General features: G+C 34.0%; 1 protein-coding gene across 5 annotated transcripts in view; it reads right to left on the bottom strand.

Annotated features, from left to right (window-relative positions):
• ANKRD17 (ankyrin repeat domain 17) overlaps positions 1-21,080 on the bottom strand; it is a 156,349-nt gene that overhangs the window by 117,323 nt on the left and 17,946 nt on the right. The window contains exon 1 of one of the 5 annotated variants that reach the window (XM_037063436.1): positions 8,594-8,800. The exons of the other annotated variants lie outside the window; for them this stretch is intronic. Within the exon in view, the coding sequence (XP_036919331.1) occupies positions 8,594-8,647 (54 nt within the window). The 5' untranslated portion in view covers positions 8,648-8,800. Of the gene's footprint in view, positions 1-8,593; positions 8,801-21,080 lie in introns of those variants that run through there. 5 annotated transcript variants of the gene reach the window in all.

Raw genomic sequence — 21,080 nt, 5'->3', positions numbered from 1 at the left:
ACAGGGCATAAATTACAAATGTAGAACATGTGACAAGGACTGGGGAAGTGGCAACTGGATAAATTCAAGGTTAGAACCAGCTAAGAATAAACTCTAGTTAGACGAATGAGAAGGTCAACAAATGAGGTCTGTGTGAAAACATGGAGTTAGACTAATCATAGCATCCAAACATCAAGTACAGGATCAGAATCTGGACAATCTATAGCAGGAAAAAAAGTCAAAATGAAGTTGGCAGCAAGTATCAATAGTCAGAGAAAGAGACTATAGAATAAAAGGTCAGAGACTAAACAGAAGAAAACATCAACAAGCAGTTTAACAGTGGCTCAACAACTTTCCTCAACAGTTACTTAGAACTTAAGAGTTCGGAAGGGTTAGCATTTGAAAAATGGAACGAGATGTGCAGATGTGACTGACATTTCTCTTTTCCTATAAAACACATGATTTCAATGCCAATTTCAGATTTCGACAAAAATATAGTCCAAATAGAAACACATGCTTATACAAATATAAATACAAGGTATAGATGCTAAATGATTCATTTTGCTACCAAGGAATCTGAAACCAAGAGTTTACTCTCTGGATAACCAAGATATATATTAGTGATATCTTATTTTTCATTTTTATAGACAATATAAAAGATAACTAGTCTGAGAGAAAAAAACTCTTGACTGGATGCAGGAACCTGTGATAAGATATTGAAAAGAAACAATATTCGAATTCCTACACAAACTTTTTCCCCATTCTTAAACCTGCTGTTTTGTAGTTGAAGGATAGAGACCCAAGGGGATCCCCAATACTGTTTCAGAGGATCTATGAGGTTCAAACATTTTTATAATCCTAACATGTCATTTGTCTATTTCACTCTGTTGGCATTTACATTGAACAAAAGTAATGGTGGGCCCTGGCTGGTGTAGCTCAGTGGACTGAGCGCGGGCCTGCGAACTAAGGGATCGAGGTTCGATTCCCAGTCAGGGCACACGCCTGGGTTGCAGGCCAGTTCCCTGCAGGCCAACTCTCAGCAGGGGACGCACGAAAGGCAACCATACATTGATGTTTCTCTCCCTCTCCTTCCCCTCTAAAGATAAATAAATAAAATCTTAAAAAAAAAAAGTAATGGTGGCTAAAACTGCTGGCTCCTTAATGTAAATCAAGGCCATGATTTATATTTTTTTCAAAAAAATAAAGGGTGAAAGGGCTACTTCCATTATGAAGCAGCAAAAAAGAATACTATTTAAAATTATAACAATGAAAATGACTTATTATTCTCTGTAACAAAACAAAAAAATTTCTACTGCATACCTAATTACATAGTTGTTGCAACAAAAATGCTTGTGTAAATATGAGCTAAACAAGTAGCTTTTTTTCATGGAATATCATTTTTACTTAAGATAGAGTATGGTTATTCAGACTTATTTGGCAGAAATTTTCTTGAAAATAAGTAAAGTGAGTCTGTCATTACAAGGAAAACAACTCACTTTGTCATCCATGATAAAACTCAAGCTTTAAAGCAAAAATTAAAAATTTGGTAAACATATCTGGCACTGTGAATGTGTCATCTTCCCAATTTTTGACCTTGCTAAAGAGATCATTGGTGATATTAGCAAATATAACTTTTAAAAAAATATTGTAGCAGTATTGGGAAGTCAGTAAGTAAACCAGTATTTTCCAAATGACCACTTGTACTTGTTAGAAAATTAAGCATGGTAAAAGATCCATTCAAAATGTGCAATGAACCAGTGCATTTTAACCTAACAAAGTTCAGAAAATTCACTGATAATGTTTCAGATTCCACACTATTCCTTCTAAGAAACTATCATTTTCCACACTATTCCCTCTAAGAAACTATCATTTTCCACACTATTCCCTCTAAGAAACTATCATTTGAGTAGTTTTAGAAGTAATATCAAAGAAAAACGTCCAAATATTTAAAAGTTATTAAAGTATTCTTCCCTTTGTATCATCACGTAAGTGGGAGAGCAGATTTTCTTCTTAGACTTCCTCCAAAACAACGTATTGTAACAGACGGAATATGAAAGTAGACATGTGAGCCCTGGCTGGTGTAGCTCAGTGGATTGAGCGCGGGCCTGCGAACCACACAATCGTGATTCAATTCCCATTCAGGGCACATGCCTGGGTTGCAGGCCAGTTCCCAGCAGGGGACTCACGAGAGGCAACCATACATTGATGTTTCTCTCCTTCTCTCCTTCCCTTCCCCTTTTAAGATAAATAAATAAAATCTAAAAAAAAAAAAAGTAGACATGTGAGTCTATTCTCCTATTAAAACCACACTTCAGATATATTTGAAAAAATTAACAACAATGCCACTGTTCTCAAATTTTTGTATTTTGAGAAAATTTTAATTGGAAAAAGGTTATTTTATTTTTTTAAAGATTTTATTTATTTATTTTTAGAGGGGAAGGGAAGGAGAGAGGGAGAGAGATATCAATGTATGGTTGTCTCTCATGTGTCCCCTGCTGGGAACTGGCCTGCAGCCCAGGCATGTGCCCTGACTGGGAATCGAACTGTGATCGTCTGATTCACAGGCTTGTGCTCAGTCCACTGAGCTACACCAGCCAGGGTGGAAAAAGGTTATTTTAATAAAAGTATGTTAACATGAAGTGTTATTAAACCCGTTATGCTTTTTAAAATAGATATGTAATTTTTTAAATTTCAATTATCAATTATTAAAAACATATATATATACATATAACTCTCACAAACAGTCTTTTGAGCCCTCAGTAATTTTTCAGAGTATTATAATCCTGATATCAAAAAATCTGATAAATGCTATTCTAACCATCTGTGAGTCTAAAATTTTCTTGCTCTATCAAATGGGATAATACTTACAAGCATAAAATAATACATAAGGGTCATAACTTAAAAATACCTAACAGTGTAGTAGTAACTATGAGTTTAAGTGCTGGGTTTAATGTTTACACAGATTATCTAATTTTCCCTTACAAAATCTAGAAAATGGATACTTATGTCTTCACAGAATCATTTAGAGAATTAAAAAATAGTATTTGTATAGCATTTGACACAGTCCCTCTATATAACTTAAATGTGTAATAAATGTTAATTAATGTGCTTAATTGCTATTGCCACCATAAAACTATCTGATACTACTGATACTATCAAAACTACTGTTTTGATACCTGTTTGCAGCCTTTATGCTCTACTAAAATATCAGTCTTTACAGAGATTAGTAGCTGCCCTAAGTGTGCCTTCTATGACTCCTCCTGCATTCCCTCAAAGTCAGAGTGTGGAAGCCATGCTGTAACTACTACTCCCCACTCAAGATAATCTGAGCATCGTATGTAAAAGTTAGAAGGCAGATTCCATATCCAAGACCAAATTATTAATGGCCAATGTTAATCTAACCACTTATTAAACCAAGTTACCTTACAGACATTCAACATTCACAGACACCTCCTAAAAGGCCTTTGTCTTAGCAAATCTGGAAACTATATACTAAACCAAACCAGTGGTTAAGCAGGACTTTGATGCTCACCAACTCTGTAGTGATCAAGTCACTTCATATCAGAATAGGTTCTTTATTCGAGTGTCAGAACGAAGGCCCCTAACAATTTAGAACCAGGAAAGTGCCCCTGTTGTTGCCTGTATATGCAGATAATCCATGATACAGAACTTGCTGAATTCATTCTGTACAGCATGTATTAAACACTGAACTAAAATGATTTAATGTGGGACTAATGACATTTGGACAACCTAGCCTTTACTCTCATTTAACAGTAATAGGTTAATTTACATATTTCTGGTTCCACTACTGTTTTGATACCTGTTTGCAGCCTTTATGCTCTACTAAAATATCAGTCTTCTTTACAGAGATTAGTAGCTGCCCTAAGTGTGCCTTCTATGACTCCTCCTGCATTCCCTCAAAGTCAGAGTGTGGAAGCCATGCTGTAACTACTACTCCCCACTCAAGATAAACTCCAATCTCAAGTAGGAGTACATGTTCACAATGTGTAATATATAGGGAACACAAATGCGTGTATGCAGCATTCATGTAACCGTGTGTGTGTGAGGTTATGTACGCAAACATATATACATACACAAAATACACTGATTTAAATGTTAGTGGAAAAACCTTTAAGGACAAAAAGATAAACTTAGGATCCAAGAAACCTTCTAGATAGGCCAATATTCAAAACGATACATAACAATTACAAAAATAAGCATAAACAATGTAACTAAAGGTGTCCAGATAAAGAAAAATATCTGCTTGTTGATAAATTCAGAGTATGGAAAACATGGGTTCCAAACTCTTCAGATAAACAAATGAAGTAAAATACTAGTATTCAAACACATATCTGTAGGCATTCTAAATTCAAGAATGTTTCACTATCAATAGTAGACATTTTATCTTATTACCTTTGTGAAGAAAAATTAGCTGCACTAATCTCATTGAATTTCAAGGCTTAGCACATTGAATGTGCTCAGTAAGTACTGGCATGAAACCGTTAAGATTCAATCTACCCAACATGTCTAATATTTCCAAAACCTTTTAATAAATTAAAAATACTACTTATATCAATTCAAATAATTTACATGTTAGCTAAACTTTTCTGTCTCTAGATCAACATACACACTCATGTCCTAAGAGATACTCCAATTCTTCCTAATGAAAAAGGTCACCATAGTTATACTAAATAGAAGACTTTAACTTTAGAAATGTATGTGTATCACATAAGCCAATACATCTTATAGAATTAAAAGAAATATACTAAGGACCTGTCAAAAGAGTCTACTTCATGGAGATTTTATGTCATTACTAAAAGTAACTTCATATCATCACTAAAATAATAGCAAGTAGATTTCCTGTTTGAACTAGAGTGCACTATTTACCATCAGCCAATAATATTGATAATCAAAACAAAACAACTTCCCCATAACTCCTTCAATCTAATTTAAAAAAACAAAACAAAACACTAAACCTCTGGTGTCCAAATAAATACAGAGCAAGATATGGTCCCATAACAAACCAAAAGGGTTCAACCAAGCCCTACACCCACGGTAATCTAAGTAACAATCATAGAGATTTGAGACTTTTCTCTTACATATAACCTGTAAAATCAAATACAGATGAAGTTAGAAACCCTGCCTTTGTGTAACAAATGAACAAGACTTGACATGAGAGTTGTTACACTTAACTGTAAATATTTTTATTTTCATAAAAATTGCTCCTTTTTAAGCAAAAGTGTATCAAATGCAATACCCTGAACAAGGCATTCTGAATATAACTGAAAATGAAAATAAGTATTTGTGAAAATTTCTCATTTCTAAAACAATTCTTTTTATTTTTTTAAGATTTTATTTATTTGTCTTTACAGGGGAAGGGAAGGGAAGGAGAGAAGGAGAGAAATACCAATGTATGGTTGCCTCATGTGAGTCCCCTGCTGGGAACTGGCCTGCAACCCAGGCATGTGCCCTGACTGGGAATCGAACCGCGATTGTGTGGTTCACAGGCCCGGGCTCAATCCACTGAGCCACACCAGCCAGGGCACAATTCTTAGAGAAAAAGTACTAATTCAATTATAAATAAAACTAGAAAAAGTTTCTAAAATGACTTCTCATGTTACATATATTCTTATTACAAAAAACCCCTTAAGGTTTATATACACAGCATCTGGTCAGACCAACTTGGAGTATATAAAAAAAATCTGGAGGGTTTTCTCTTCTTATTGACCTTTCTAAATACTAAGCTCCATTATCACATATGACTTAAAGTATCAAAATTCTAAAATTATAGTTATGTCTTAGCAATACAAGAAAAGAGACATATAAACAGGCTCTCAGCCCTTTTTTACCATTTGTATTTGACTAGCTCCCTTGGAACTAGTTAAGGTGAGCAAAAGGAACAGAAACACTTTGACTACTTTAGAGGATAAAATTACTGACTGGATTATTTGGATAATTTAAGTAACCAAGTTTTTTGGTTTAATCCATTACCTTGGGATATCTGAGATGCAATGATACAATTTGAAATCAACCTCTTCCAGTTTTTTTATAACTACTTAGAAACATAATATTTTCCTTAAAATTTTGAAGATCATTTAAAAATTCGAGTTAAAAAACAACTGTCATATAATAAAACAATGACCATGAACCATAGCATTATATAAATTAATCTACACAATATTCACTGATGATTCAGATTTAAGAAAGCCTTTTAAATGGACAAGGTGGGGACTGACTGTGGGAGGGGAACAGGAGAACAAGGGGATGGGGGAATTGGAACAACTGTAATAGAAGAACAAGAAAAATGTATGATTCAAAGAAAGAACCCAGTTACACTGGAAGACAGAAGAAAACAGAAGGGATCCAATGGTTAATGTAAATAAGCAAAAACCTACATAAAATTCCAGATGCTTAATAAAGTCACAAAGATTAATATTAAGGTAACACACTTAAAATAGCCACAGTGAAAACAGTAAAATTGTCACTGTGGTATAAAGAGGGACTTCATTATTCATTATTGGACAGTTGCACAAGGAGTTATTTAATCCTTTAAACAAATAAAAGTAAATTTTTGGAAAACTGGTTGTGTGACTGAATCTCTTCACTTGCAGTGAGAAAGCTCAAAAAATGGTAGACATAGGTTCAGAGAGTTTGCAAGTTTATCCTCTTTGAACTTTTATTTTTAGACTTAGGTCATTATAAATACTTTTAACTTTGGAAATAAAAGTGTATTTTATTACTACTTGGAAAATTCTTATATCTGGCCTGCCACTTATGGAAAAATATTGTTAAATCAAATAATATTAAAAAAGAAAGAACTACTCACTATGGTTTAATGCAACAGGTACATAGGAACCAAATTAAGAGGGATTTAAAATTAGGACAAATAATTAAAATTACAGAGGTTATTTTAATAACTAGTAACAATGAACTAATTAGGTTTGGTAAAATCTTAACATGACATTTAAAAAATTTAGTGGAAATCATATAAAGCCTATTTCTAAGACACCATTAGGAAAATCTGTACTTAAGGCACAAAACTATGTTCAAGTAGGTTTTCCTAGAAAATAAGACTTTTGAAATCTGTTATCTACTGCAATTTTAAATGGGCAAAAAAAGAGTCAAAGAGACCTACTAAAACTTACTAAATACACTTCTTTAAATTCCAAAGCAAATATTTTTAAAAACAAATTATAATGTAGCACTGGAACCTTATAAGCAAATTAGACTTGTTTAAACTCAAGCACTAAAATCATGTGACCACTCCTATTTACAGTTCCTTGATGAAAGTGTATATACCACTATTTCTAAGTAGATAATTCACAGTATCATTTCTAAGGAAACTCACTAATAGCATAAAAAAAATGAAATAATGGAAATTAACCAGAGGATTCAACTCAGACAAGCTGTTAGGAGAGGAGGAAAGAGTGTGTTGGCAGGTGTCTGAAAGAAGGTAGATAGTACAATGGAATCAATTTTCATTCTGCAGAACCACCATGAGACTTGCTGCAATGTCAGCTCCAAGCACACACTGTGGGACTCCAGAAAATGCTCATTGATCATGCAGCACTTTATAATGCGCATAGGCTTTTTTCTCCTGCTAACCCCGCCTAGCTTCCTTCTGCAGCTTATTCTCTCAAGCCCTCTCTCTCTAATCAAATGTCTTCCTGAAAATAGGGAAATATTTAATAAATTATCTTAACCGTCTGAGTATTAGGAATACCACTCACCATCATGAAATCTCTTTATTTAAATTAGCCAGTCTTATCTTAATGAGGAGGGGGAACCCTACAACCTACAGATAAGAAAATTTTAAATACCTATATCTATAAATACAAATGTTTGACAACACACAACATCCAAGGCAAAAATCAACTGTAGTTTCACTTTAACATGTATCTCCTTGAACTGATTTATATATTCAAATAGGTTCTTATAAAATTGATACAACCAGGAAAAAAAAAGCAAAATTTAAAATTCTCATGACTCAAAAAGCAGGTTTTTACTGTGAGCTCTGAAGCATTAGTGTCTTAAATTTTAGGACCCTTTTATTTTTATTTAATAATTTATTTTATAATAATCAAAGTCACATGAAAAATCTAGAACCAGAATGTACCAGCTAAATTAAGCAATTACACTGATATACATATATACTTAATTTTATCTTCAAAAGTAAAATAACCAGTTGTTTTTAATAGTTAACTGCCAACATAGCTTTAGGTTTAGATATATAAATGAATTCTAAGACATTTGATACTAAACCTACTCAAAGCTGCTTTTCAGACCCCACCTTCTAATGAGTTAATCTAAAGGTCACCACCAGCACAGGCTTTTTATTAAGTCCGAGGCCCGTTCTTTTTAAAATTTATTATCAAACATATATCTTACAATTTATAAAACATGAAGTTTAACCAAAATAACTCTAGACTTATTTAGTAATCACATGAATCACACTGGAACATTCTCAAACAGAAAAAGGTCTGACCGTATCTTGCTTTTATGCTCTGCCTCTCTTTGCTCTCTCCTCTAATCTATTCATCTGTAAAATAATTCCGTCACATAAGGTTCTTTGTTTAGATTTCAACTTTCATTTCATTTACAAATCTAGCCCTACCTCAAGAATGTCTTCTAGAACATATGCTTCCATTTCAGCCGCTGTCTCCACCATGTTTTATCAAACTGCCATGTTTCTTACTGCACTATGATTAGATCACTGCCAGCAGGAACACTCCTCTGTGTCAGCAAGGGAACAGGAAATGGAATGTTCTATTACATGCCTAAAGCGGCTTAGCTGTTCACTAGCCAGGCACCTACCAAAAGAGCAGGGGGTGACTCACTCTGTATTTTTTAAAGATACAGAAGCTTTATTCCAAAGCAAACTTCTGTCAAGTAATTTCAATAGGCAAAATAGATAAAGTCTCTTATTTTACCCTTTCAAAACCTAAAATCTTAAAATTTCAAAAACCACATACATATGTATTTATTTAAAGCTATTTAACACGCCTGGCTTCCTGGTTGAACAAAAGAGGTTGAAGTGGGTCACATAGCAATTTATCCTTAGTAAAACCTTGCGGTGAGATTAATGGCTGTATAAAACATGCAAAGGAGGCAAGGTAATACAAAATTAGCAATTCACTACAGCAATCAAATGAATTATTAATATACCTATTACAGGTGTTGGCTTGAGAGTGTCAAAAATAGTTAATGCAGTTTTTTTTAAGTCGTAACTGGTTTTCTATAAACAAATGTTTGAAAATATATGAGAATGAGATGACCATTCCACTGCTTTATAATTACGGAAGCAAGGCATAGCAGTTATACTCACACAGGCATATTCTAGAGAGAAATGCCTTTAATTTCATTTACCTCCAAAGAAATGCACTCCCCTTATCATAAATATTACAAGAGGCAAACATAACATCAGATAACTGAAATTCAGAAACACCGTATCTGGATCACTGGATCATTAAACAGCAAACGTAATGAGTGACAGAACCAATTTATGTTCTATTCATTATTATAACTGCTCCTCAGTTTATAAAGTTTGTTACTTTGCAAATTTCTTCCCTATATAATGTGCAATATTAAAAATTAAGTAGGAAAGGAACATTGTCTTATGCTCCGTGGCATTAGTAGAATAACCCTGCATTTCAGGACTGCCACACCAACTGAATTTGAAGTGATCCTCTAATGTGCAGATTAACCAATCTAACTGTAATTCTAAAGTAAAGAGTTCTTCCAGTCTAAAATTTCCTAATAAAAAAAAGAATTTTTAGGAAAAAAGTCCAGAAAATGGAGGAGGGAGTTATTATTATTAATACATATGGCCAAATCTATGCTGAGAAAGTGCTATGCAAAGGTATTGCCAGTAATGTCTCCCCAAAGTGATGCCATGAAAAGAGATTTTGTAGTTCTCTTGGGCCTCAGTTTACTAATCTGTAAAATGAGATAACATTTATTCAACATGAAATATCTACTGTTTATCAGAAACTGTCCTAGGTACAGTCAACAGGACAGGTAAAATTTCTCCTGACAGGTTTATATGAAGATGAAATATAATCAAGTATCTACTACTCAGTTTCCAATATTTAGGAGGTACCCTTATTGTCAGGAAATGTGTCTTTTTTCATAAACATATTATTTAACCCTCACAAATAACCCTAAACGTAATTTAAAAGGACAATAACATTAATAATTATACTGCTTGCTATATGCCATATGCTATTTCAAGTGCTTTGTATATACTAACTCATTTAATTCTCACAATAATCCTAAAAGAACATAAGGTACTATTACTATTTCCATTCTACATGCATGGAAACTGAGGCACACACAGCTTAAGCAACTCACCAAACTTACTCCTAATGTAGTTAATTAAGTTGAGGAGCTAACATCTGAACACAGGCAGTTGGCTCCATCTTCTGAACCATCTACTACATTCCCTCCAGGTGGTGTCATCCTGACTTTCCAGATGAGATCAAGTCTCAGTACACAGAGTTATGTAGCAAAGCTAGGACTCAAACCAAGAACAATTTGACCAAAGCCTGTGTGAAATTACAGGAAAACAAATGCTATTTAAAATGTTTTCCCTCATTCTATATATTTACTGGGTTGGCCAAAAAGTCTGTTATGCTTCTTGGGTAAAATAAGACACATTTTTTATTTTCACCAGTAACTGTATTGATTTGGATATTTTGAGTATGTCCACTATTTCCCACTTTTGGCTTCTAGAGGGTAGAGGCCAGGGTGCTGCTAAACATCTTTCAATGCGTAACACAGTCCCACAGCAAAGAATTATTTGACCAAAATGTCAATAGTACAAAGAAACTTCGCCAACCACTTTTATTTATGTATTTAATCGTTGTTCAAGTACAGTTTTCTGTCTTTCACTCCCATCCCAGCCCCGCCAACCACTTTTGACACATTGTCAGTCACAACACCTTCTCCATACACTGCACAAATCTTCTTTTTGGAAGTCAGTTGTGTTTCTACCTTTCTTGAAATAATAAAGCGTAATTCAATGAAAACGTTGCATATCTATCTACTTTCATCTTCAATATTAAAATGACTGCACAAAAACTCACCAATTTAGAAGTTTTTTTAAAAAATGCATGCTGATATGACAACTGTCACAATACAACAAAATTGTTTTGAATGAAGTTAAAGACAACTAAGCATTATAACAGTTATCATATAGAAAAAACAATCTGACTTTTTGGCCAACCCAATAAAATGCTTATGTATGGATAAGTCTCGCGTTTGGAGGGTTCTCAAACAAAATAATTCCACTGTTAAGACTGAGCTTAAAAAGACCTAGCAAACTGGTTTTTACTATTTCAGGAGTTCCAGGTTAATTCTTTTTATGCGTCAAATAAACTGCTTCATTCTTAGACTAAGAGAATCCATCAATAAAGTTTCTTTCTCCAACCTTCCTCTAACACAAGCAAGCAAAGACAAGTTTGAGTTCAAAGGCTTCTCACGTTGGGCACTCATTTCCCATAAATCAAAGTCCTTCCAACTTTACATGATAAGAAATTTGGCCTTCTAAGGCTCAAGTCCATCAAACCACTCGCTCCCCTTCCTTTCTGTTAAAGGATTATGAGAGCACTTCTCTTATGGTTTCTGACTTTTACTGTTAAGCTTTTTACCAATAAATATGTGATTATAGCTTTTCTACAGAATTATGGGTGTTTTATACCATCTGTCATCTCTCTCCCTTACAGAGCAAAAGCTTCAAGAAAGTAGGCAACACTTTGTTAACCAATGTATAGCCAGGGCCAGCAGTCTCTGGCATAGGACAGGAACTTAAGTATTTGTTGATTAAATAACAAATGCATGAATAAAGGAATGATATGATATCCAGTGATGCATCCTAATTCTTCTTAAATTATCCTGTCATCAGAATAACTTCTGATGACAAAAACATTTGTTCTGTGACTATATCTATTGGTCACAATAGTAAATAGTAAATATAAACAATATATATTTCAAAATTTCTGTAATTCTTTGTTATACAACAAATTAATTTTATCTTCTGCTCCTTTTTTGTTAGTATGATGACTTATGCCACAGTAGAAGACACTCTGGGCAAAAGGGTATGAAAGGAGATTCATATACACCTGTCGGCCTTAAGACTCCATATTTTAAAAAACAGAGCCACCTTCCTTCCACCTCAACCTTATTATGTAGGCAAAAAACCTTTTTCCATCTGCCTAAAATGGATTTCAATGTTACAAGATCTTTTATTTATGCCAATGGCAAAAGCATTAAGTTCTAATTAGTAGTTAACATACTAATAGCTATGCAAACTAAACCAATACCTATAAATAACTTAAATCATAAGATAAAATACTAAAATGAGAAGATTCAAATGTCCAAAGTGAAAAGCTTGCCATTAAAAGCAGAGTGCAGGGGGAGGGTGATGACGGCAGAGGGCTCAGTAAAGGAATCCTCTAAAATTTACAACTTTACTTAGGACAAGCACAGGGTTTTTGCAAAAGGAACAAGAAAACCAAACATACACACAGAAATGTACTGACAAACAAGCAACCACATATTGTAAAATTTAAAATTTTGATGTTTGTTTCCCCATATTAATCAAAAATTACTTGTAAAGGAGTTCCGTTCCCATCAAATATATTTTTATATATTTTTTTCCATTTAGGCAAGGCTTTTCAAATTCACATTTTCAAACAAAACAAGGACAGATAATTTGTGGTAGGACAAATGCGATGATTTTACCTACCTACATAAAAACAAAATCTGAACCCACTTCACCTTTCACATAAAATGTATGAAATATAGTCATTACTTTTACAGTATCTTTTTTCTCTTCTTTACTCTGTAAATTATATTTTAGCAGAAATATGAAACTCAACTGTAAAATAGTTTGGACTGAACATAAATGAGATAGATGTACTAAAGAGTTAAACAGCATTTAAAAGGCTAACAAACTCTGGTAAAATTTCTGAAAGCCTATACATTTACCAAACAATACCAACCCCGTGATTTTACTATTTATTTCTCCAAAATTGATCATGCCACAATATGACTGAGTTTCAAATACATGGCTAATACAGCAGGGTAATATTCTTTTCATTAACTTCATAGTTTACTTTTTCATTAACTATGGTTTTTATCTATGAAGTAATACATGCTCATGAAAATATTATACCAGAAAGTAACCTCTCACAATTCCTAAAGATACAGTTACGTGTATTTTTCCAGAACAACCTACACATAAGAAGCATTACCTTAGTGTAAGATTATTTTTATACAAAAGAAAACATAGTATGCATACTTTTCTCCATAATTTTCATATTAACACATGTACATCTCTTTGATTTTGATAGCTGCTTAAATTTTCACCGAAGAGTCGTTCTACAATTTACTTCATCAGTTCCCTACTGAATGGCACTTGTGTAGTTTTCTAACATTTCATAACACTGCAATGAACAGACCCAGTGAAAGGGCACACATACTCTGCACATGCCTCAATGTAACTGTATGGTGAATTTCTTAATGGGTATGTATACATATTTAAAACTTTGTTACCAGCCCTGGCTGGTGTGGCTCAGTGGACTGAGTACTGGTCTGCCTACTGAAGGGTCACTGGTTCAATTCCCAGTCAGGGCACATGCCTGGGTTGCAGGCCAGGTCCCCACTTGGGGGTGCACAAGAGGCAACGAATTGAGGTTTTTCTCCCTCTCTTCCCTTCTCTAAAAATAAATAAATAAAATATTTTAAAATAAATAAATTAAATAAAACTTTGTTACTAAATTACCCTCTGAACAACTTGAATACATACTCTGACAGTGAAGAAGACTGTCTGCTTCCCTACAAATGAAACCCAGGTCAGGAAACAGCATTAGTTTTAAAACCTGTATCTAGACTTATTTGTAGTTCCTCATCATCTGTATTTTTCAAGAAATCTCAAATGAAAGTTACACCTCCTATCTAACTTTTGCCCCTTACCCTTCACACTACCAAATCACATAAATTCATTCCCTGACAGGTTAAAAACTTCATTTACCAAAAAGAAAGAAAGAAAGAAAAAAGAAAAGAAAAAGCTACAACAGACTATGTATATATGTATACATATATGAGTGGAGAAGAGAGAAGAATGAGAAGTCAAATAATCTTGTCTTAAAAAAAAACAACAAAACAAACAAAAAACCCCACACCCATATTTTTCCGAGGATAAGATGCACCGCCCCCCCCATTTGGGAGGAATAATGGTTGTTAATGCTGCTGTTGAGTTCTGTTTACATTTACATTGGTGAAATATTATGCTTTTTATGTTATTAAATATTTTACCACATTTTTCGCCTCAAAAATTTTTCCCCTATTTTCCTCTTCTAAAACCTAGGTGTGTCTTATGGTCCGAAAAATATGGTATACATCGACTTCTGCTAAAGTAAAATTCCATCTGGGTTTCATGGTACTTTTTTAAAATTTAGGAGTAAATTTTAAAGTTTCTGCCAGAATGTAGTATTCTAAAGATCTAAAATTAGCCCTGGCTGGTGTAGGTCAGTGGATTGAGCATGGGCCTGTGAAGCAGAGGGTCACTGCTTCAATTCCCAGTGAGGCCAGGTCCCCCAGTAGGGGGTGCACAAGAGGCAAACACACATTGATGTTTCTCTCCCTCTTTCTCCTTCCTTTCCCATCTCTCTGAAAATAAAATAAATAAAATCTTTAAAAAAAAACAACCTCTCCCCTACTCATCTTTATTTCCCACTTTATTAAAAAAATCTAGAATTATTTGACTATACTGTCACTAAATAAAATACTGTATTGTTGGATATATTTAATTAGTTTACCTGACACATTTCATACTATTCATTTTTAAAGTCTAAAATTCCAATAAAGTAATCCAAAATCAAATGTGTACTAAGAAGATAGGGCCACACATAAACAGTTTTTATTAATACAAAGATCCCTAAATAGTTTTTATCTTAGTTTCTTGACATACATCCCAGTCTAATTTTGATAATACTTAAAAATAAGAACAATTAAACTTCAGCAGCACCTTCAAAGTAAATGTTAACAGTTGGACACCATTTCAGATACATGTAGGAATAACTAAAAGACTTAGGTAACAAAGGATTAAGTGATGATGATATATAAAATTGTAACTTCATAAATAAAATATTTTACAATAATTTACTTAATTGCTTAAATTTTTCTCAAGACTAATGCTACTATAAGGCCTAGTAAACTTTTTTAAAAGATCATACTTACCAATTTTGACCATTCATTTAAACAAATATTACTAAGTGCTCACTAGGCTACATGCTTTACACCACATAACAGATAATAAATTGGCAAATAAAATCAGTATACCTCAAAGAATCTATAATCGAGACTCTTGAGTCTATAATATTGATCCTATTTCTAGACAAAGTTTAATATCAAATTCTTCAACATTTTTTGCCTCTTCTCTGACTTACAGACCTTTTCATTTTCCTATAATCCAACTAATAAGTAAAATCCAAAACTCCACTTGAAGAGTACAAAAATACTACATTTAAACAAACTATTTCACCCAGATGTGTCCTGCGTGATTAATGAAATACAAGCACAGTCCTGTCCAAATATTAGTAACATATTATACAAAGTAAAAAAACAAAGCAGCTTGCCCATCTTTTCACATCTCCAATAATAGTTGTGCCTGCTGGACACTTGTATTTGTTGTCTCTACCCATGAATTCATTCTTTTTCCATTATTTCACAATAGGCTCTATGCATACAAATAGATAAAACATATTTATTGTTTTTAGATTACATTCACCCCTCAAATCTGTCTGTATCATATATCTTCAGATAAAAATAAAATAAGGGCATATGTAATAAGAAATTATGTCAATGTTTTTTGTTTTGCTTTAAATAGGCTCTATCTATTGACAGTATACCATTCTCTATTTGGTCAGCAACACATAAACCGTCGTCTGCTCCAAAGTAACAAGATCTACAAATAAATAAAATACACCAACATAACCAGAGCGTCCTCCACCGCCATATACTCCACACATGCACAGTGGTGGAGAGTGAAGGGGCTGGGAATAAAAACACAAATTACAAGAAAAGACTTAAGTCCAAAGCCTATGTTTTAGGGTCACCAATTTCTACCGCCCTCCTGAAGGACAACTGCCCTACCCCAGGAGACTAAAAAAAGAAGTGCCAGGTAACTCACTTAAAATAGTATCAAAGGCATGGACAATAATCAGGATGTAAAAACTACCAAAGTAACCTTGGAATCCAAGTGCTGTCACTGGCTTTCCTCTGATTCCTTGATGGTCTGGGGTCGCTGGTAACAAGCTCTATCAGTCTGGTCCCTCAAAATGCCTGTTACCACTATGCCATTTCTATCCTATTTACACCAAATCTTTAATGGTTTCCCTGTAAGCAATTATTCCAAGCACCAAAAGACTCCTTTTTCAAACTCATAATTGTATCTCCTGAGAAATATGGGTAGACCAAAAATTACAAAAGAAGCACCATTCCCTTCCCACTCACCCAGTCCTGACCAGATAGAGGATCTTTAGGGGTCTTCACATAAAAAGAACCTCAGAGCAGTTATGACATTCTGAGAGCATAACTGTGACATTCTCATATACCCAAAGGAGCTATATAGACAGGACTATGACACAATGCTCACAAATGAATATAATTTCTTCAGTCAATTTAACTGTGAACTATCTTCAATTATCATGAGGATATCTCAAGACACAACTATGTCAGAAGCAATGTTATCATCAGTTTCAATCCCCTCACCCCAAACTTCAGATATCCAATTTTACTACTGAATTTAGAACAAAAACTAACAATATAAAAATAGTAAAGGCAGTATCTACTAACTTTGATGTGTGTAATAGTTATCTCATTAGGATGCTTTATGAAATTAAATTTAACCAACATCCATATATTTCAACCTCTCTATCACCAATATATTATCAGAATCAAGAATTTTTTAAGAAAGATTATCAATTCCCATCCTATTCAAAGACATAAAGCTATGTCTCTCAGTGAAGGTATTATTGTTTGAAGGGAAGGCCACTGAATGCTGGAGGCCACTGGAGTGCTTACAAAATGTTTAACAGCATAACTGAACTGTCAAACACTTTATACTTAATTTGCTTTTGAATGCTCAAGGAAAACTTCTCCCTCTTACACAAATTCTATAATTTCCAGTAAAATGCTTAGTTTTTAAAGTATTTCTCATAATTAAATTGTTTTAAAGATATACATTTGTATAACTTGATTTTTTAGCACTCCAGCTTGCTTAGAAAACTATACACAAATTTAAGTAGTTATACCGTTTTTAGGTCATAGGGTCTTTTCCGGTTTACACTTGCAATACTCAAAGGTGTGTGATATAGTAAGATTTTATATTAAAAAATCAAATCCAAAAAGCATACAATTAGAAATCTATATCCCAAAGACCATGCTTCTCCTAAAACTAAGCTCCCAAAACACAATTTAGCTATGTGGAGCATAAACAAGATGCCAATCTGCCTTTAAATTAAGTGGCATCAAAATAAACTTATTTCATTGAACAAATATTGTCTGGTTAGGGCCACGATATCAGCTCCTTCTACAGAAGGTAAAAAAGATCATTTCTATTGGCATCTTCCTCCTACCAACTGTCCCAGAAGACACACTCAGCCTCCAGCAGTTATGGCTCTGACATGACTTCCTCGTATGGATAAACCAGGCTTCTAATCTGGGTCTTCAATAAATACATCAAGAGAAAAATGTCACCTTACTTATCAGAATGAGGCATTATCAGGAGGAAGGACTCAGAATTTTACCATGTAACCACATTTTTAACAATAAGCTTAGGGAAAAAAATCATGGAAAGGATTCAGGACTTGACACATAAAATCAAGAATGTAAGCCAGTCAAGAAATAATTAGGCATCTTACATAAAAGTAATCACACATATATTCCATGCAACTTTCCAGTTTCTAGAATTAATCCCTATGTGCCCTCATTTCTGTCTCAGATAGTTTCTAAAAACCATGTGGTCCTATATGACACATTATAAACAAAAGTAGTAACTAGGAAGATGCAGCATGTCCACAATCTTTTTAATATTGTAAGTGCGATGCAAGAGAGTGGGATATTTTTTAAAAATTCAAGGGCCACAAAGGAAGAAGAGTAATGAATCTTGTTATCTACCTGCATCAAATGGCATTAAATTATCACAATGTTAAAAGCCTTCTAGTGTGGTTACCAGCTAAACTTTAATATTTTATATGTTTCTTCATTCACCAATTTTATATGTGATTAACTGTCCATTGAAGAAATGAGCACTGAACTTTACTATGTTGCCCTCTAAATCCTAATTTTACAGGTTATATTATTTATATAATGGTTATGCTACATTCTTCATAACTATAATGCATCCTAAATTTTATGTATTTTCTAGGTTGATTCTAAAAACTAAATGTATATATAATGTGAATAGGTAAATACTAATCACTAAAGTAAATGTAATTTTATGTCATTTAGATATTACTAGTTGAAAGAGAATTGCTCATGTACTCTAGGCCGATAACACTCTTAAATTTTCTTCTGGTTTTCTTCAATTCTTTAGTAAGGCCAAAGATTGCCCCTGTAGCTACCAACTGTTTCCTCCCCTCCAGACTGCCCTATCACAATATCCTCTATCTTACAGTTTTCATTGAACTAGAGAATCTCAAACATTTTCATATAAGATACATCGTTTTGACTAATGTAAAATATGTACTTATCCTCATGTGACAGCATGGTTAATATAGAAAATTTAGGTCCAAATCTATTTGCCTCCAAATGACGATGACCTGCAACACTGTCTACAAGCATTCAGCGAGTCTGCTAAGAACTCAGTCATTTGGTTTTACATTTTTTATTCCCTCTCTCTAGCAGCAATTTGGGGTTACCGTGTTATCCTTAGAGTTCTGACATTTTACCAGATGTGTTTAGGTTCTAGATGCAGATCGTTCCCATTCATCCTGTCTGGTGCAGGATGGGCTCTTTCAGTTTGAAATGCATTATTTTTCTTCAGCTCATGAACTTTTCTTCAGTTGCTTCTTTCAGTATTTTCTCCTTTCACTGTTCCTGTTCTCTGCTTAAAGAACTCATATTTACAGACATGAAAGCTTTGTGATGTATTTTCCATACCTCTTTAACTTTCTGCTTTTCCAGTTGTTTTTTTTCTCTTTTACTTCATACACACAGACTTCCTCCTCCTTAGTTGTAAATTAACAATTCAGTCTTCATTCATGCTAAATTGTTATTTAGCCCATCCATTAAATTTTTCATTTTATTTTTCAAAATCTTTCTGGTTCTCTGCCCCTTTTCAGGGCCCCCTTTCCACTGCAACACATTCTTAAATCTTAAATGAAATAAAATTATACTTCTTCTTTGAAGTTTTCTTCTGAATTATATTTGAGGTTAGTTGTTCTTTTATTATGTTAATCTTCTTCCATCGTTATTCTCCTCAACTGTAGGATTGTCCCTATTTATACTGGCAAACGAATGATTATTTTAGAGAGAGAGTATAGGAAGCCAATGTGACCTTTTCTGAGATTGTTCAAGCTTGTTTTCCCAACTGGCTTCTCCTTTAAATGGGAGAGTAGTATGAATTAAACAGGGCACATGGATAAGCAGGCATCCCAGAAAGGTACCTGGACATGAAGTCAAATTTGCTGGGTACTGCCAAAACTGCTTTTTTTCTAGAGTAGCATGCCTTAATGCCATTGCTTCTCTCTCGGGTTCCAACATCTCAGTAGCTGTCCTACTGAACTGCTGACACATTAAAAGAACAGTTCTTAGACTTGAGGCCTGAGGACAGGCACCACTGCCACCAAAGCCATTTAGACTGGAGAAAGGGCAGCAAGAAGGCCCACCTAACATAGCACTTTGGAAAATAATTCTTTTAAAAATTCTTGATTATTACCCAATTGCCCACTACTGTTCTTTGTATTGGTTGACTCCAAGCTTGGAGCCTTTCTGAGATTCCCCTAAGAAAACCTGAGCTTACCTCTGTTATCTTGGGTTCCAGTTTCCTCTGAGATTTTGCTGTCAATCCGATCTTGTGAACTTTCTATCTTCTCCAAAATTTCTGGTCTTCTGATGGTACCTGTAGTGGACTGTGAACTGTAATTTTACTGCTCAACATGCTTTTTCCCCCACCCCCTTTTTCTAGTAAAATAATCCTTATTGTCTACAGGAAAAATACTGCATGTGATTTGGGTAGAGGTGATTCTTTCCAACCACCACAGTGGTGGTCATATGACCAGGTCTGGCTAGAATATCCCATACCCTCTCCTTTGGCAGCCATTTTTGCCTGCTGAAAACAAATAGAGAAGAACCCAGACGAAAAACATTAAGAGAAAAACAGTACTGATGACACTATTCAGATCTGGATTTATCTATGCCTAAGGAGAATCTTGGCCCCTCCTTCCCCGCACACATGCAAACACAAAGTTAGAGAGCTAATGAGGTCCTCTGCTCCTCTCTATCGTAGTTTTGACTAATATAACAACATATGTTCCTGCTTTTCAGAATTATAATTTAATTCAATCTTTAAACAGTATCAGTGGGACCCTCAAAAGAAAGGAAGTTAAGGAAATTTGTTGCCCTGCTTGGGTGGCTGAGTTGGTTAGAAGGCTGTCCCTACACACCAAGGTTGTAGGTTCAGTCTTCAGTCAGGGCACATAAAAGAATCAACCAATGAATACATAAGAGGAACAATAAATCAATGTTTCTTTCTCTCTCCCTCTCCCTTCTTCTCTCCCTCAAATCAATAAAAAATGTATTTTAAAAATTTGTTCAACTTACCACATTTAAAAGAAAAGTTAGGATAATAACTATAAAATAAGTGCAAAAAATGAAATTAAAGCATTATAGTTTGGTGTTAAACATATAATGAATAAATAGATGTAAACTTCATTAAGTATATCTTATCACTGCATAAGGCAGCCTTCATACTTCTAGGGAGGAAAAAGCATATAAAATCCAATTATAATCATAATTATCTCTTAGATGTTTTCTGAGTCAAGATTTCGATTATTTCAAAAAGGGCAAGGAAACAATGCTAGTGCAGTGACTTAAAA

Source organism: Sturnira hondurensis, unplaced genomic scaffold (genome assembly GCF_014824575.4).
Source record: "Sturnira hondurensis isolate 20B ecotype Veracruz unplaced genomic scaffold, ASM1482457v3 Scaffold0014584, whole genome shotgun sequence".
Classification (NCBI taxonomy): Eukaryota; Metazoa; Chordata; class Mammalia; order Chiroptera; family Phyllostomidae; genus Sturnira; species Sturnira hondurensis.
This window is presented reverse-complemented; position numbering and strand designations above follow the sequence as displayed.